At 34.1% G+C, this 17,466-nt stretch overlaps 1 protein-coding gene across 1 annotated transcript in view; it reads right to left on the reverse strand.

The window, feature by feature from the left end:
* SHOC1 (shortage in chiasmata 1) overlaps positions 1–17,466 on the reverse strand; it is an 81,282-nt gene that overhangs the window by 11,546 nt on the left and 52,270 nt on the right. Inside the window, exons 16-22 of the mRNA XM_076008431.1 lie at positions 14,472–14,576; positions 10,595–10,773; positions 10,207–10,279; positions 5,803–5,872; positions 3,495–3,673; positions 2,175–2,292; positions 994–1,105 (exon numbers count right to left, since the gene is read on the reverse strand). Coding sequence (XP_075864546.1) covers positions 994–1,105; positions 2,175–2,292; positions 3,495–3,673; positions 5,803–5,872; positions 10,207–10,279; positions 10,595–10,773; positions 14,472–14,576 — 836 coding nt within the window. The remainder of the gene's footprint in view (positions 1–993; positions 1,106–2,174; positions 2,293–3,494; positions 3,674–5,802; positions 5,873–10,206; positions 10,280–10,594; positions 10,774–14,471; positions 14,577–17,466) is intronic.

Here is a 17,466-nt window from a genome sequence, read left to right on the forward strand (position 1 = left end):
GAGGATTGCTCGGCCGGGGAGTTCAAGGTTGCAGTGAGTTGTGATTGTGCCACTGCACTTTAGCCTAGGCAACAGAGTGAGACACTGTCTCTAAAAGAAAAACAAAAACAAAAACAAAAACAAAAAACCCAAAAACTCTCCCCCCAAGAAAACGCTCTCTAACAAATTGGTGGTTTTCTATCAGATAATTCTTATATTGCAACATTTGCTCAACAAATCAGTCTTATATTTTACCATATTTGTCATTAATTTATACTCCATAAATCAAACCTGGTTTCTGTTCCCCACTCCCATCCCATTAAGTTAATTTCTTTGCAATTGGTAGTCCAATCAAGTAAACAAATGAGAAAGAAGATTCAGCCAAGAATGTATACATCTTAAATTCCAAACTATATGGATTTTTTAAGAGAATTTCCCTCTCCCTCTCTCTCAAAACTAACTTACTTAGAGGCATTTATATTAAAGGAAATTATAAACTTCCTATTTGTATTAAAGGAAATTCCATCTTACTAATCCTGAATTAATATATTGTACTATCCCCTTATAAGAAACATAATGGCTGGGATTTGCTTTCTTAAAGCTTTCACGACTATAATTATTTCATAAATATATTTAAAAATAGGTCAATAAACAATATTAAAAATTCTTTATTTGCTTTTGCCTTTTTTTTTAGCGTATTATGGGGGTACAAGGGTTAAGGTTATGTATATTGCCCATTCCCCCCCGACTCGAGTCAGAGCCTCAAGTGTGACCATCCCCCAAACGTTGCTGCTTTGCCTTCTTAAAGCATGTTAAAAATTATAACGCATCAGAAAAGGTTGGTATTAGTCATTTTTCACAGTGATGATTTTAGCACTTGCAGCCCATTTGCAAAATTTAGAAGAAATAACTAATAGATTATAGTTAAGCTCCCTATACAAAAGATAATAACAAATTATGTGGCTATATATATTTTAATGTATTTGAGTTTATATGTTTTATACATAGTTTTACCTGCAAAATTATGGCAGTTTGTTCATCAATTGTCACCACTACATAACGCTCTGTACTTCCAAAGAGTTTCAATGACTCACTGCAGCATCTCTCCACTACTGTGATATTATAGCTGTAAAATACAATATTCTTGGGTGAAAAAATGAAATGGCTAAGGAAAATTCTTCAAGAAAAGTTGTATTGTCCTCCTGCATATTAAGTTATTTGAACTACTGTGCTTTTTCCTTCATATGTCAATTTATTCTACTTTATAAATTTGAGTAATAAAATTATGATTTATTCAGTATATAAAACAAATTAGTTGAGATGTGTATTGACTTAGGTATTGTGTTAAATATTACTACACATGATGCTATTACAAATGTCCTGACCAATTTATTCCAACTCTTTAAATAATAATTCATGAGATTAAAGCATTGTATTATAAGACTAAAATATTCTGCATTTATCAGAATTTTCTTTTCCTTTAAAAGTGGCCTATATTTTAACTACCTTTTATAAGCTCATAGTTTTCTACTAATGCCCCAAAGCCTTCAGATATAAAAACAAAAGTGTGGAACATAGATCTGCATTTTTGACTAAGGTAATAGCACAATTATCCTTCCTTGATATGCAGCCCAAGATCCAACATTCCTGTGAAAACTTGTATGCTATGATAAAGTGTTTTATGATTTTTAAATGTTCAGTGTTGGTATGACCTTAGAACTAAGATCTAAGTTCTTGAAAATTCATTTGGAACTTCATAGTCCTGTTTCCCAGGCAGTATTTAAAATCCCCTAAATAAGAATACTCATTCTCAATATTACCTACCAATAAGCCAAAAATATGAACATATAATTCACAGAAAAAAAGCACATTAAGTGTTCATATTTGCCGGTAACAAAAGAAAGACAAGCAAAACATAAATTTAAATAGTAATTAAATATCATTTAAATCCAGAAAATAGATAAATATTACCAAAAAATAATATTCAATAATAATGAGGGTGTGATATAGGGAAAGAAATATAAATTGATATCAACTCTCTGGAAAACTATTCTTATATGATATAATTCTAGGCTTGAATCAGAGAAACATGGTGCCACATATAAAGCATAATATTTAGCTTACTGGAACATATATATATATATATATATATATATATATACACCTGTGCTAAAGTTATGAAGTCAATAACTTACTTAGATTCTAACAGCTGAAGTATGTCTGGAGTATGAAGTAGTCCTTCAGATGCAAAAAACACGTATGGAATATGAATTTCCAAAAGAAAACCACCAAATCTATCCAGCAAGGTGCTTCCTAAATAAGAGAAAATTTATAAATATTTCTCTTTTATTCTTATCCTCCAGCCCTTTCTATTTTTTACTAAACATGAGAATAATATGTATATGTTCAACTAGTATAAAAATAATATTCAGTGTAAAAAATCAGATTCAATAGAGAAAGATCTGAAGAAGAAAATAAAACCATGTTATTCTACCTAGAATAAAAGTTAACAGAGATAACTAGAACTACTATACACCAAAAACAAAGTTTTGTATATATTTCCAGACTTCTATATATTTGCTTGCCTATACTCACACGTGTAAACTCACTTAAAAAAAAAAAGAAAAGAAAAGAAAAACCAGGGTCATTCTCTACCTGAAATGTTGAAACCTGCTTTATTCACTTAAGTATATATTGGACATTTGCCAAATACATATTTCTTTACATGAAAATGTAAAATTATATATAATAACCCATAGGAAAAACATTTTACAGATCAATAGGAAAAAGAATACCTCAATAGATAAATGGGCAAAGAACATGACAGGTAATTTATAAAAAATGTCTGTATGAATACAAGATCAGTTCCAAAGAAACAATTTGGTGATTGTATTTTTGAAATTGAGTTGGAATGCTCAGAATCTATTTAGGCTTCCCACTCATATTTGAGGTAGATAAAAAATAATTTATAGCAACTATTGAGAGATGCACTGGGATTAAAAATGTATGGTATTTATGGATCCAAGAATTCACAGCCTTAGTCATGTGAAGTGTTACTCACAAATACAAAGGAATCAAGTGATATATGAAGTGGTTTTAGACTTTTTCTATTTGTAGATAATTTTTTTTGCATATTAAAGTTTTCTGAATCAGTCAACATACTATTGCACATTTTTTCCTAAAAATTAATAAAAATACTATGCAAAAAAGCAGCAGATTAAGATCGAATATAATTGTAATAAAGTTGTTCTACACTAAATAATATTTAAAATTAGATAAAGGAATGAAGACATATAATTAGTAAAGTTTACCCTACAAATGAGGAATATGAGGTAAGAGACAGTTAAAAGATTGTCCAAGGTCACACAGAAAATAGTAGGATTAGGGTTTGAGCTCAAGTCTTCTAATAAATGCCAGAGCTTATTTTCTTTCCAGAGATTGTAAATAGAAAACAGAAAATTTTCATACTAATGAAACAAACAAACAAACAAAAAGATTTTGGTTTATATCCTTACTTTTTAAAACTGTGTCTGGAAGAATCACTTTAAAGGCTATGTAAGGAATATGCAACTTTTTACAATGTTCAGTCCAACAAGAATTTTCCACATAATTGTATTCCACCACAAATGAGAAGTTACTCCAGGGGAAATCTGCTCCAATATATTGATTATGTACAACTACGCAGGAACTTGTACTGAAGACAAAAGAAAGCCACGAAATTGGAATTATACTTGTGTAATTATTTACTTGTAATGCTAAAAGATGACTGTTTCTGGCTGTTCTATTCTTCTCTAATCTATGCCTACTCGTCTTGGTAAGGCACTGGTGTCTTTTCTGCAGATTTTGCTCTTTGACTGTGTTAATCTCTATATATCTTTCTTTTTGATGATTATACTTTTCTATACTAGGATATAAAAACCCGCAGATTTTAATCACATCTTAATCACATCTTAAAATGTGAGAGACCCCGATTTTATTACCTGAGCACCATCAATAACAGAAATCAGCATGATAAATAAATCTCATTTCCTTACAAATGTAAGGTCTTAATCTTTAAGAATCTATAAAATAGAATATTATCTGACAACTTTGAAATGGGGTTATATAGGTAATGTAATAACAACAAAAAGATGGACACAAATATTGTTAAGTTTAGCATTACCATCTTCAAATTTCATGTAACATATCATTATTAAATTAATGATATGTTACTAATTAAAACTCTCTACTACTGCTTTCTATCTAGAGCAATCTAGAAGTTAAAAAGTATTTATGTTCAGTTTTTATGGGCTTCGATTTGATTTATATCCTTTTTATTATCTGGATCCTAATATTAGAAATAAATAATTTCTATGTAAAGTAAGACAAAATAAAGACATTTTAAGACAAGTCAATACTAGATTTATGGCCAGGTGTGGTGGCTCACGCCTGTAATCCTAGCACTCTGGGAGGCCGAGGCGGGAGGATTGCTCAAGATCAGGAGTTCAAGATCAGCTTGAGCAAGAGTGAGACCCTGTTTCTACTAAAAATAGAAAGAAATTAGCTGGACAACTAAAAATATATAGAAAAAATTAGCCGGGCATGGTGGCGTATGCCTGTAGGCCCAGTTTACTTGGGAGGGTGAGGCAGAAAGATTGCTTGAGCCCAGGAGTTTGAGGTTGCTGTGAGCTAGGCTAATGCCATGGCACTCTAGTCTAGGCAACAGAGCAAAAAAAGGAAAAATATCAAAAAAAGAAAAAATACTAGCTTTATTATTAGCAGGTCCTCACTGAAAGAATTTCTAAAGGATGTACTTCAGGAAGAAGGAGAACCCAGAAGAAAGGAGATATAAAAGACAATGCTGGCCGGGCGCTGTGGCTCACGCCTGTAATCCTAGCTCTTGGGAGGCCGAGGCGGGCGGATTGCTCAAGGTCAGGAGTTCAAAACCAGCCTGAGCAAGAGCGAGACCCCGTCTCTACTATAAATAGAAAGAAATTAATTGGCCAACTGATATATATATAAAAAATTAGCCGGGCATGGTGGCGCATGCCTGTAGTCCCAGCTACTCGGGAGGCTGAGGCAGAAGGATCACTCGAGCCCAGGAGTTTGAGGTTGCTGTGAGCTAGGACGCCACGGCACTCCCTCTAGCCTGGGCAACAAAGCGAGACTCTGTCTCAAAAAAAAAAAAAAAAAAAAAAAGACAATGCTGAGTAAAGCAACTGGTAAAGACAAGGGTAAGTCTAAATAGGTGCTTCAGTACTAACAATAACAATAATAATGATAATTTTGGGATATTAAAATGAGATTGAACTAAATTTCTGGACATTAATAATATATAATAGACAAAACAATGATGTGAGATGTAAAGCATTTTTCAGGAAGAAGACAGAGACATTAATTTCAGATTTTGTTAAACTTTTTTTTTTTTTTTTTTGAGACAGAGTCTCACTCTGTTGCCTGGGCTAGAGTGCTGTGGCATTAGCCTAGCTCACAGCAACCTCAAACTCCTGGGCTCAAAGCAGTCCTTCTGCCTCAGCCTCCCAAGTAGCTGGGACTACAGGCATGCACCACCATGCCGGGCTAATTTTTTCTCTATATATATTTTAGTTGGCCAATTAATTTCTTTCTATTTATAGTAGAGATGGGGTCTTGCTCTTGCTCAGGCTGGTTTCAAACTTCTGACCTTGAGCAATCCTCCCGCCTTGGCCTCCCAGAGTACTAGGATTACAGGCGTGAGCCACCACGTCCAGCCCGTTCAACTTTTTAAGTTAAATTCTAAGAGAATTTTGCTTTTCCTATGGAACTAGTATGTTTGCTCCCCATAGATGAAGAAATAATTTTTACCCTTTTAAAACACTTTCAGATTCCAGAAAATCTTTCCTTTCATTTGAATGAAGGACAGTCAATGTTAAACCTGTTGGAAAAAAGAGTAAGACAAAAAAAATTTTTTTAGTGTTTTGTTCAGATACATTTTTTTGGTGTGTTGTATATTTCATTACTATAAAAATAAATTAGAAATCTGTGAATAAGGAAACTGCTAAAAGTACAATTTGTTGAATCATTTTTTCTAAGTCTATCATATCAGAAAGTTTGAACCATGGGCAATATTTCTTATGTGTGTATATACAGAGAGAGCATGGAAATTATAAATTTATTATGGAAAATAATAAAATGGATCAAAAAATTAATTTTAAAGGAACCAAATTAAATATCAATCTTGTGCAGTTAATTTTATTTTATTAAAATCATGGTAGATTTTATATTTTTTGTCTAGCCAAAAGTTTAAGTACATAACTAAATAGCAAGTGACTGTATGTCAATGTGAGAGGAATGCTTTTTTTCCCCTTTTTCTACTGGCTGTATAAGAAGAAGAAGATTTATTGGGCATCATCTGTTTCTTAGATTTACTCCTGCTTCTTTTTTTTTTTTTGAGACAGTGTCTCACTTTGTTGCCCAGGCTAGAGTGAGTGCCGTGATGTTAGCCTAGCTCACAGCAACCTCAACCTCCCGGGCCCAAGCAATCCTGCTACCTTAGCCTCCCAAGTAGCTGGGACTACAGGCATGCGCCACCATGCCCGGCTAATTTTTTCTATATATATTAGTTGGGCAATTAATTTATTTCTATTTATAGTAGAGATGGGGTCTCCCTCTTGCTCAGTCTGGTTTCGAACTCCTGACCTCGAGTAATCCACCCACCTCGGCCTCCCAGAGTGCTAGGATGACAGGCGTGAGCCACTGTGCCCAGCCCCTGCTTCTTAATTATAATTTAAACTTCTTATTTTACTGTTTAAACAAAATACAATAAATTTAAAAAAATTCTGTAGCCACACACAGAGTTTATTTTTGGTAGACATAATTAATTCAAGAATAGTTAATTCTAGTTCAAATAAATTCTACGCTCTATTAGTGTACTTCTGTCAACTGTAAAGTTCACAAAGGTATGATATAATAATGACAGAGTAATGGTTAATAATTTCATGTAACTTTATTTGACATGACAATAGTTCTGGTAGCAATAAGGAGTAAGTACTATTTCTCTTTTATAATTCATAAGTTGATTCATATTATTTAAAAACTTAATCTTCTTAAATAATTTGTATTAGCTATGACCCCAAAGCAGATTAATTACTTAGTAAGTGCATTACTAGATTTTAAAACACATAGAAAATGGAACCACATTTTTACATTTTAACACTAGACAAAAAATATTTCTAGCTCATAGAAAATGAGGATAGTTGTCAGTCTGAAAAAGAACAAAAACATTTTCCAGTTTATAGATTCAATATTTTTATGTCAGTAGACCTTGTTGAAATGAAGAAATAAGAATAGTGATGATATATCCCAAATGCCAAAAGAAACAAAAGTGTTCAGCATGAAGCCGAAGAAAGAGGAGATATAGGAAGAAATATAGATTAACAATCTGTCAATGTATCTTAAGTGACATCAAAGGAGAATGTACCCTATTTAAGTAGGTTTAAGTATTCTCAGTGGACAGGAATCTTTTCTTAGCTTCTTCACAAAAACATTCCTTTGTCACCTCACTTTGGATAATGGGCTTAAGCTCAATCCAGGATAATATAACCTTAATGTTAGTACCCCCATAATATGCTGAAATAAAAAACAAAACAAAACAAAACATTCCTTTGGTTACCCAAATCCCTTTGTTTTATAATGCTAACTTTGTTCAGTATTTTCCTGATTTTTAAAAAATGTTTCCAATTACCTTCATTCCAGACAACTGTGGCAGTCTCAGCTCCACAATTGTTAACTATTGAGCTTTGGTATTGGTAAGGATCTTATGAATTTGGTGAATATGAATTCATCTTTCCAGGACTGAGAAACTGAATAAACTAATCAAAAAGATCCAAGCTTGCAAATCTGAACTCTGTACACATGATAACTTCATTAATAGTACCTTATAAGGCCTTGCTTGAAAGACCTTTCCATTTACACATTACTATAATTTAAAATTAGTTAACGTCACTACTTGCACTGATGAGCAGATGTTTGTTGCTATATTTGTATATATTTCAGTTCAATTTTTTTCACGAGTCTCAGTATGTACTAGGTATATAGGGAGATATTCCTTGGCTCCTTCATTTAGTCAATAAGCTTTTATTGAGTGCCTTCTATGTTTTAGGCATTTTCCTGGGTGGTGGGAATACAATCTAGGGTATGATCTTTCTCCTCCAGAAGCTGACATTTTATTGAGGAAAACAGACAAGAGAATCAGTTATTATAGCCTAAGGTGGTTAAGTGGTGCCTTAGAAGTATGCACATAATGCTGAGAGCACAGAGAAAAAGCATTTACATCAAGACTTCCTGAACAAATGTTTTAACTAATTTTTAAATTATGTGTAGGAGTTAGCTTCCTAAAGAAGGGAGAAGAGCATTCTCATAGCAGGAATAGGAGGTATAAAGGCACAGCAATATGAAAGGGCATGATAAATAATTTAGTAAGGTAAGAGTAAAGAAATATTCTAGGAGATGGAGATGGCAAACATGAATGTTATAGAAGTAAAAGAAATAGTGACCAAAGGGTGACATAGGTTGAGGGTGGTATTTTATTTCATTTTTGAGATTAGAGGGCTTAAACATCAAGGAAAAGAGTCATTAGAGAGAAAGAATGGGCTAGGAAATAACTGATGGAACAAAGTGCTGGAGACTGCAGGGAGAGATAGCATCCAAAGCACAAGTGAAATATTGGTCATTAAAGGGTGGATGTTCACTTCTATAGAAAGAAATGAAGGTAATGTCAATGGTAGGGAAGGAAACTGAGGATGATTCTTGCCTGATTAATGGAAGTTAGGAAGAATAATTCCCTTCTAAAAATGAGGGGATGGGTGGCAAGGTAGGGGTCTGTGGTACAGCATTAGGAAAATAGAAATGGAACTAGGAATATGTAGAAAGATTGTTGAGAGGTATTAAGAGCCCAAGTAATTTCAGAGGACAAGAGTTTGTAATGGCACCAATATACATGGTTGTGTAATTTTCTCAAATTGTGCTCAGCATCTTAGGTGTAGGACTAGAGAAGTTAAATTTATTGACTGATTCAGGGTTGAGGTTTAAATGGAAAGTACAATAGAAGGACAAGACTGATGAAAAGTGATGGGTCAAATTACCAAGACTGGAAAGAAAAGAAAATGAAACAAAAAAGGAGTTGGCAGATCACAGATCTCTAAAATGTTGAAGATTATGAAAGAGCTAGAGTTAGCTATAGACAAAGAGCAATGTACCAGAGTTTAAAGTTCAGAGGTAGGAAAGTGCTGCATTATCACAAGGTCTATTGCATAACCAAGGAGTGAGGTTATGGAGGTCAATGAAACTATAAGGCCAGGGTGTTGAATGAACCATTCACATTAGAGACATTACAGACACCTAGGATAAGGTGTTAGCAGTGCAGGATTAGCAGTGTAGAGAACACCATGAGTCAGGTGCACAACTGTCCATGGATGATGGGAAATGACCAGGTGGTTAGTAGATGATGGCAATATGGAGTGGTAGAGAATGTTATGGCAATATGGCACAGGCTCAAAGGATGGAGGAATAATATTTTAGAAATGATAGTAGAAAGCAAGAAATAGCTTTTTCTCCCTATGAGGTATAGATATAAAGAAAATGATCAGCTTCTATATGAGAGGTATATAGGGGAAGCAGTATCATATGAGGAAAGTTGGGCTTCAGTAAAGACAAGAAAGATGAAGAGTTTACATATAAGCAATGGGTTCCACAGCACAAAGTAGACAGGGTTGACAGAAGGGGGAAGTCGTGAGTAGAAAACAGCAGTGGGTGAGGAAAATAACCAAGAGAATTGAAGAATTGAGAGTTGAAGAGTGACACTGAAACAATAGAGACTTAGGTTCAAATCCTGACTTCTTTAATAACTACCTGTGAGATTTGGCATGCTATGTCACCTTTATGAACTTTAGTTAATTTGTAAAACTGAGTTAATAAAACTTACTCATAGAGTTGTAAGTAGCCAGTATTATTTAGCAACTAGTAGGCAATCAATAGCAGGAGTCAATTATTAATAAGAAATACATACAAGTACATTATAGAATATTTATATTACATACTTATAGTCCAGATTAATTTTAAAACTGGTTAGATCCCACTGAGTTGTATGATTTTCAGGGTGAATTTTATGATATGTCAATTACATCTTCATTTTAAAAACTAGTTAGATCAATACATTTTTATATGTTCAAGCATTTGTTATCAAATGAAACATAATCTACAACTCCCTACCTTCCATTTTTTTAAGGATGTTAATGAGTAAATGTTTTTCACCATCTGAGTCCATTCTTATGATAACCAGCACCTAGTCAAAAATAAGAATTTCATATTTGTAATATATATCTTCATGGTTATTATTTTTCACAGTTTTAATACAGTGACAAAGTAAACACATGAAACTAATAACAATAAGATTACAAAGTAAGTATTTGTGTTGTAAAAGATGTCAATGCTTAATACAAAGGAATAAATTTTGATAAGATCAAACATCAATGAAGAAAATATTTTGGGGTAGGGCATTCTTAAATAGTATTGACTATTTCCTAATTTCAAAGTTAAATGCTATATCCAATTCTTATTTAAACTGATTACTTTTATCTGATATATTTCAATACTTAACCTTAATTTGCTGTTGACTTTGCATCCAACTTAGTATCTGACATTGCAATTCTTGTATCTTATAGTTGGTTTCAGGCTTTTTTTCCCTAACAAACTGAACAATCTCCAGCTGCCTCCAAATATCATCCAAATAGGAGCCTAAAATGCTTCTGTAGATTTCTTTTGCATTTGACAAATATCCTATTATAGCAAAATTAGAAAAAAAATTGCATAGGTCTTTTTGTTCTTTGAGAAATCCACAGTAAGGCTAAAAGAAAATTAGAACTGTAACAGAGATAGTTAAAATTTCCTTTAATTCTTTTCTGATATCAGTCAGTTATTGACTAATGAAGACTTTAAAACTGAATGAAGCTTAAAAATATGTACACCAAATGTCTCTTTTTAAGCTGACACCAATATACCTGGATTTACTCTATATATTCTCTGATTATATATCCTATCCTTTCCTGCCTCCTGGCTTGTTGGATGATGTTATTGTACTCTTCCTAAATCCCAGAATCTATATTTATATGCAAGTCCTGTTGAAATGATACTTAACTAGAATTTTCTTGGTATTTTATGTACATGACTTTTGTACTTGGTTTCTGGTTATTTATGTATATGACTTAATAACCTCATTAGCCTAAAGCTCTTTCAGGGCAGAATACATGGTATTTTTACATATTAATAATTAATTTGTATAACTGCTAAAACAGCGGTGCTTAAATTCATACTCACTATGGGCAATTTTTAAACATAGATTTCTGAGACTTATCCTTAAAGGTTTATATTCAGTGAATCTAGATTGTGTTCCAATGGTTTCTATGTCTAAAAAGCTCTCCATGTGATTCTGCTGCACAGTGAATTTTGTGAATTACTGTAATGCAGCACCTGGCACAGTAACTTATGTAGATCAGGTGTTTAAAGAATATTTTGGTAACAAAAAATAAATATAAAAAATTTATGTTTACATTCATGTGTTATATGTATGTGCATATTTATTTTAATTTTATACTAGAATTGTGAGGCTGATAGGCAACTTTGAGATGGATTTATGTTCTTTCTACCTCCTAATCTTCAGATCTCCCACTGATTCCCTATACTGCCATCAGACTTAACCTTTTGAAAAATAAATCTAATCCAGAAGCATCCCTGTTTCAATAATGCTCTATCATCTACAGAATAAGGTCTAAATTCTTTTGTGTAGCTTAAAAGGCTTTCATGATTTGGCTCTTTCTTACTTCTTCAGGCTTAGTCCCTGTTGCTTTCTACCATGTCCTCTTCAATCTAGCTACACAGAACTGTTGGCGATACCCCCAGCCCTTGAGCCATTACTCTAGGCTCTTAATTCTGCCTAGAATACTCTTTTATACTTTATCGACTTGGCAAACTTCTACTTATGTTTTAAAAACATGTTCATCTTAAGGATAATAGTCTACACTATTTGAGCCACTACTATGTATCTCTATTATAATACAAATTACATTCAGTAATAAATACTGAATTTATTTCTGGGTTAAAGTCCAGAAGGGAGACTCTATACCTTGAACCTAAAACTCATTACCTTGCTAGGTTGGGAGAGGTACCGTGTTTCCCCGAAAATAAGACAGGGTCTTATATTTATTTTTCCTCATGAAGACATCCTAGGGCTTATTTTCAGGGGATGTGTTATTTTCCCCTCAACGCCTCAGCTTGCAGCATGCACAGGATGGCCAGGACCTGACAGGGGGAGCTGACCTTGTTGGTGGGGCTGCCCGCACCTTTCCTGTCACCTCTAGGATAGTAGCTGTCATGATGGGGCAGATAGAAAGGCTGCTCATCTTCTTTACCACTCCGCAATAAAATGCATGGGTTGTGCAGATACACTGTGTAGCCATGCCCATCACTAGGTCTTATTTTCGGGGTAGGGCTTATATTGCGCAAATGCTTAGAAGTACTGCTAGGGCTTATTTTATGGGTAGGTCTTATTTTCGGGTAAACACGGTAGCTAACTGGAAGCTGGAAGAAAATACAGAATTCTGGGAGTGAGCAGGGCAAGTAGTCACACCTCCAAAGATTTTTCTTCCTCTGCCATTATACAGAGAGAAAGAAAGGAGGACAGCCTACCTTGGTCTTCTCTTTCAAGAGGTTTAGAGGAGTGGGAAAGTCCTCTACTAAAAACTTCCAAGGCAGCTAGGTTATTCATTATTGCTTGGTACCTAGAGCTTAAGACGTTAGTTATCCAACAAGAATCTTAATTTTATAGTATTCCTCAAGGTAGCCAGATAGTAATACCAAAGTATGATTTAGTATATGCATTTCTTAGAGGAGCAAAAATAATTCAGTCCAAGTATATAGCCCTCAATGGTCTCACTTAACTAGGGTAAGTTATAAAGTATTTAAAGGTAAATATTGTTCAAGCAATCCTCTGTAAATATTATTACTCCAATCCAAGATTTTGATAAATATTGAGCATATTGTACTTGGCTAGATTACATCTTTGGCCAAGTATTACAATTAAGCTACAGCTACCTTTAGAAAGCTCAACACAGTGTTTTTCCTTTCTTCTCCAGTGAAACCATTTGAGTGTTAATACTGGACCAGGTTGTCTTATCTCCACCCATAGACAAGTAAGGACTGGGGACTACAACTCTAGTTTCCAGTCCCTGGAATAACTGTGAGGGTATAGTATCACATGCCCTTGCATTTAGTCATCCATCTTCATTATACTCCTCAGCTTCCATAAAAGATTGTTCTACAAACGGTGAGGCTATTATTCATAATATTAAAGCAGCATATCAGAATCTAGAATATTAGAGCTCCTAGTGCTTTAGAGGGAGTACAATTGTGATTCACTGTTGCTCAATACTTTTCAAAACCTTGGATTAGAGAAATAATATTTACATCTGAGTCATAGTTAAGAGAAAATGTCTGGGTCTTAGATCAGAGAAAAATTATTCCATTTTACATTTGAAATAGGTTCCAGAAACTCTAAATTATGAAATATAATCCTAGAAGCATACAATTATTGAGTCTAAAGATCCTGCAATAAGAGGCCTATGCAGTAATGTAGTAAGACAAATATTTTAATTATTTTGATAGGTTAGAAAAAAATTTCCAAAGTCTTCAAAATTTCTAATATGTTCAAAATAGTGTTTTTCCCCTGAGACTCTCGCTATGTCACCCAGGCTAGAGTACAGTGGCGTGATCAGAGTTCACTGTAATCTTGAACTCCTGGGCCCCAGCAATCTTTCTGGCTTAGCCAAAGCTGGGACTTGGCTTTAATTTTTAAAAATTTTTGTAGAGATAGGGTCTTGTTATGTTGCCCAGGCTGGTCTCAAACTCCTGGTCTCAAGCAATCCTCCCACCTCAGCTTCCCAAAATGCTGGGATCACAGGCATGAGCCACCATGCCTGGCCCAAAATAGTTTTATTATTCAAGTAATTCATATCTTAATTTACACACAACTAAAATAGAAACTGCAAAAGATCTTACTCTTTATAATTTAGTTACATTTTACATAGCAAAGATTCAAGGCCACAAACATGCAATGAGAACCAAAAATGTATATGGCAAAATGTCAAATCTCATGTTAAAAAGTAGTACATGAAATGATTAGACAATCAAATCTGCTAAGGCCATCAGGATTATGTAATTCAGATCTAGTTTAGAGAATCCTAAACCTATATTTCTAGGTGATGATAATTGTTAAAGATAATTTCTTTTCATGAACATAAGCAGAATAAAAATATATATATTCCACTATATTTATGTTAAAATGTATATAATGCTTAGTGTAACAGAAGTAAAAGAAGGCTATATAACTTCTTATAAGGTGTATCTTTTTTTAGAAAAGTAAGTTATTTAAGATGAAATAGTTCAGTAGGAAGAAAGAGGAAATAAAATTTTCTCCCACCAACCCAATGCCGTGTCCAAGTTGCACGTTAAAAGGACATCTCTAATTGTTACCAGAAGGTGTAGGAGGGCAGCATGCTTGAATGTCATTTCTCTTTCATCATTTGTACCTAAGTAAGGAAAAATATATTTTAAGACAGACTATATATATATCAGAATTTTAGAATAAGTATTAGAATCTGCCTAATAATGATAGCTAACATTTATTATTGAGTACTTATTATATGCTAGGCTGTATATAAGCTGGTTATTTCATTGAATCCATAACAACAATCCTATCAGGTAAGTTTATTATGATCCTCATTTTATGGATGAGGAAACAGTCTTAATGAGGTTAAGTAATTGTCTAAGGTTAATTAGTAAATAAATGGTAGAGCTGTCATTCAAACCCAGACAGCTAACCTTAGAACTCATACCCTTCTTGCTTCCAGAAAATACTTTGTTATTTCTACACATGTTGAGAAAAAAGGTCAATGATTCCTAGTTATGAAACAAGAAGAAAATTAAATTTGTAACTTGCCAACTGGTTAAGATAAAAGTGGAGGATCATAACATGCAGAAATACCTTGAAATGGAGGTGGACCCTGAGAATATTTGTTCAAAGATATAACTCAAACAAGAGATATATTCACAGGGACAGGGATAGGCTAATTGCCTAATTATTGTGTTCCATTTAGTTCCAGAGCTTTTTGAAGATGATAGATTGGATTTTTCCTCATATAAAAGTGAGACCAAGAAGATGAGATTCTAGGTTCGCTGTCTACTTTTCTGTTTTCATATACTGGGATCCTATGATATATTTATTTGAACAAAGAGAATAAGAAAAAGTTTGCAAATTGTTGATCTAATCAGTGAAGATCAAGGCAAATATGTAGTAGTCATTGGAAATTAAGAGGCAAAAGGAAAGCCAATTATGGGTAGCATATCCAGCCCCTAGAAGGACTTTTGGGAATAAGTCAATCATGCATGACCTGGACGGGATGACAATAAGGAAAGAAACCATATTTAGGGAACTGGAAATGTAAAAATGCTTGGAAAATGGAGTACAGACTAGGATACTAGTTTTAGGAAGTAGTCTGATTTTTAATCTAGGTTTGCTTAATTGTTACTTGTAGGCTTAGTTTTATCTCAATTCTGGGGCCAGCAAAAGAATATCAAGTGTAGCAACTATATTACTTGCTCAGGGTTATGGCAGTACTGTTTCAATTGGATACCCAAAGCCATGTTCCTTTTTTGTATTCCATTATACTTCATAAATATCTATGCCTATATATTTTATAACAATCACCATTCTGCTCAATATAATCAATGTCTTTAGAAGCTCAATCTATATTCAACTAATTTGAAACCTGATTTAAATCACAGGACTAAAACTAAATTCAGAGGTCATTTTTTTTCTCCATGGAAGTTTTGTCTTATTCCATAAAGGCCAACTTTCTGACAATTGTTCTTTTCTATCTAGTAGAATCATTACCAGAATGCCAGCTCCCAAAAGTATTGACCTTGATCATTTAATTGATCCTCTTTGCTATGCCTTTCCTGTGGCTCATCGGTATTTCAAGTAGTAGACTATGGGTTAACACCTTCCTTTAAGATCATGTATTCTATCTCAGTAATACTACTATGACCTCAAGGTTTTGGTAAGCAAAATGTTGCTCCTCCCAAAATGGGGTACTCTATTTGAAAGAAGATAAATATGATTTATAGTCTTTTATGCTGTGTTTAATTATTTTCTTTTTAAAAAGAGATTTAATCTTTAAAAAATATACAGGACATATAATGAATATGGAAAATTGACTTTAAAAATAAATCAAGTAGGTTCCAGGTAAGATGGAGTAAGTATATTTCATAAACACAAGACAGAATACATGGATCAGCTATCTGAGGACTCTGAAAAGTAAATGGTGGACTGGGTAAGAAGATCCAGATTTCAAAATGCCACCAAATAAATGATGAGTTTCCTATTGCCTCCCACCCCCCCATTTCAGTATTTCCTGGCCTGGACTAAAGCAGCCCAAAACCCACAAGTGCATACCACTGTATGGACAGAAACTGTGTCAAGAGAAGTCCTATATCCACAGTCAGAGAAGTCGAAAAGGGGACTCCCATGAATGAGAGAAAGTGGGAGAAAGTCTCTGGTTTTTTTCTTTTAAATATTTTTCCCATTCTCTCCACAATGGTTGGGTCATCAGGAACAAGGGTGGCAATGGTAATTAATGGCTGTCAGGTAGATGCCTAAAACACGGAGGGAAAGGATTCCTTCTCTCTTGCCAGAGGAGATGTGTATCCAAGAGCATAGGGTGAATCTCCATTGCCTTTTTTCTTTTTCTGTCCTCTTGTCATTTGGCCCCAAATGCCATCATGAGAAGTACATGACAGAGTAAGGAAATTAAAGCCTTCACTTTCTGGTAAAAGGACAGTGAAGGGGAGCTCTACAGAACCAGAATGTGTTAGGGACAGAGTAGAGAAAAGAGATCTCAAGAGGGTGATCCCACAGACTGGTAGAAGAACTGAGAAAACCTCAAAGCTACACAGGCATGAATTTGACCCTAAAGAATATAGCAAAAGTTTTAAGAACTGACCTATGGTCTTGATCATTGCCCAGGTCCTAGGAGTGGTCACTGGGTGACACACATTTAGGACAGGTCCAAATAACACTGCAAAGGCTCTGCAAACTAAAAGCACATTGGAACTACAACCCTTAAAAGGCAAGTAACCTGAACTTAACCAGATTGCCTGCTAAGACAACAACAAAAGTCAACTTTAATAGAACTAAAAATTTAAGCAAGAACCAGGATCTCATAATATTCAAATGTCTTGGACATAATCCAAAATCACTGAGCATATGAAGAACCCAGATCATGCCAACCTGCAAGGGAAAAAAAAATGGATGCCAACTTTGAGATAACAGATGTTGAAATTATCAGCCAAAGACTTTTAAAGCAGCTACCAAAACCAAGTTTGAATTCCTAGGACAAATCTCACTTGGTCATTATGTGT

Source organism: Microcebus murinus, chromosome 12 (assembly GCF_040939455.1).
Source record: "Microcebus murinus isolate Inina chromosome 12, M.murinus_Inina_mat1.0, whole genome shotgun sequence".
NCBI lineage: Eukaryota > Metazoa > Chordata > Mammalia > Primates > Cheirogaleidae > Microcebus > Microcebus murinus.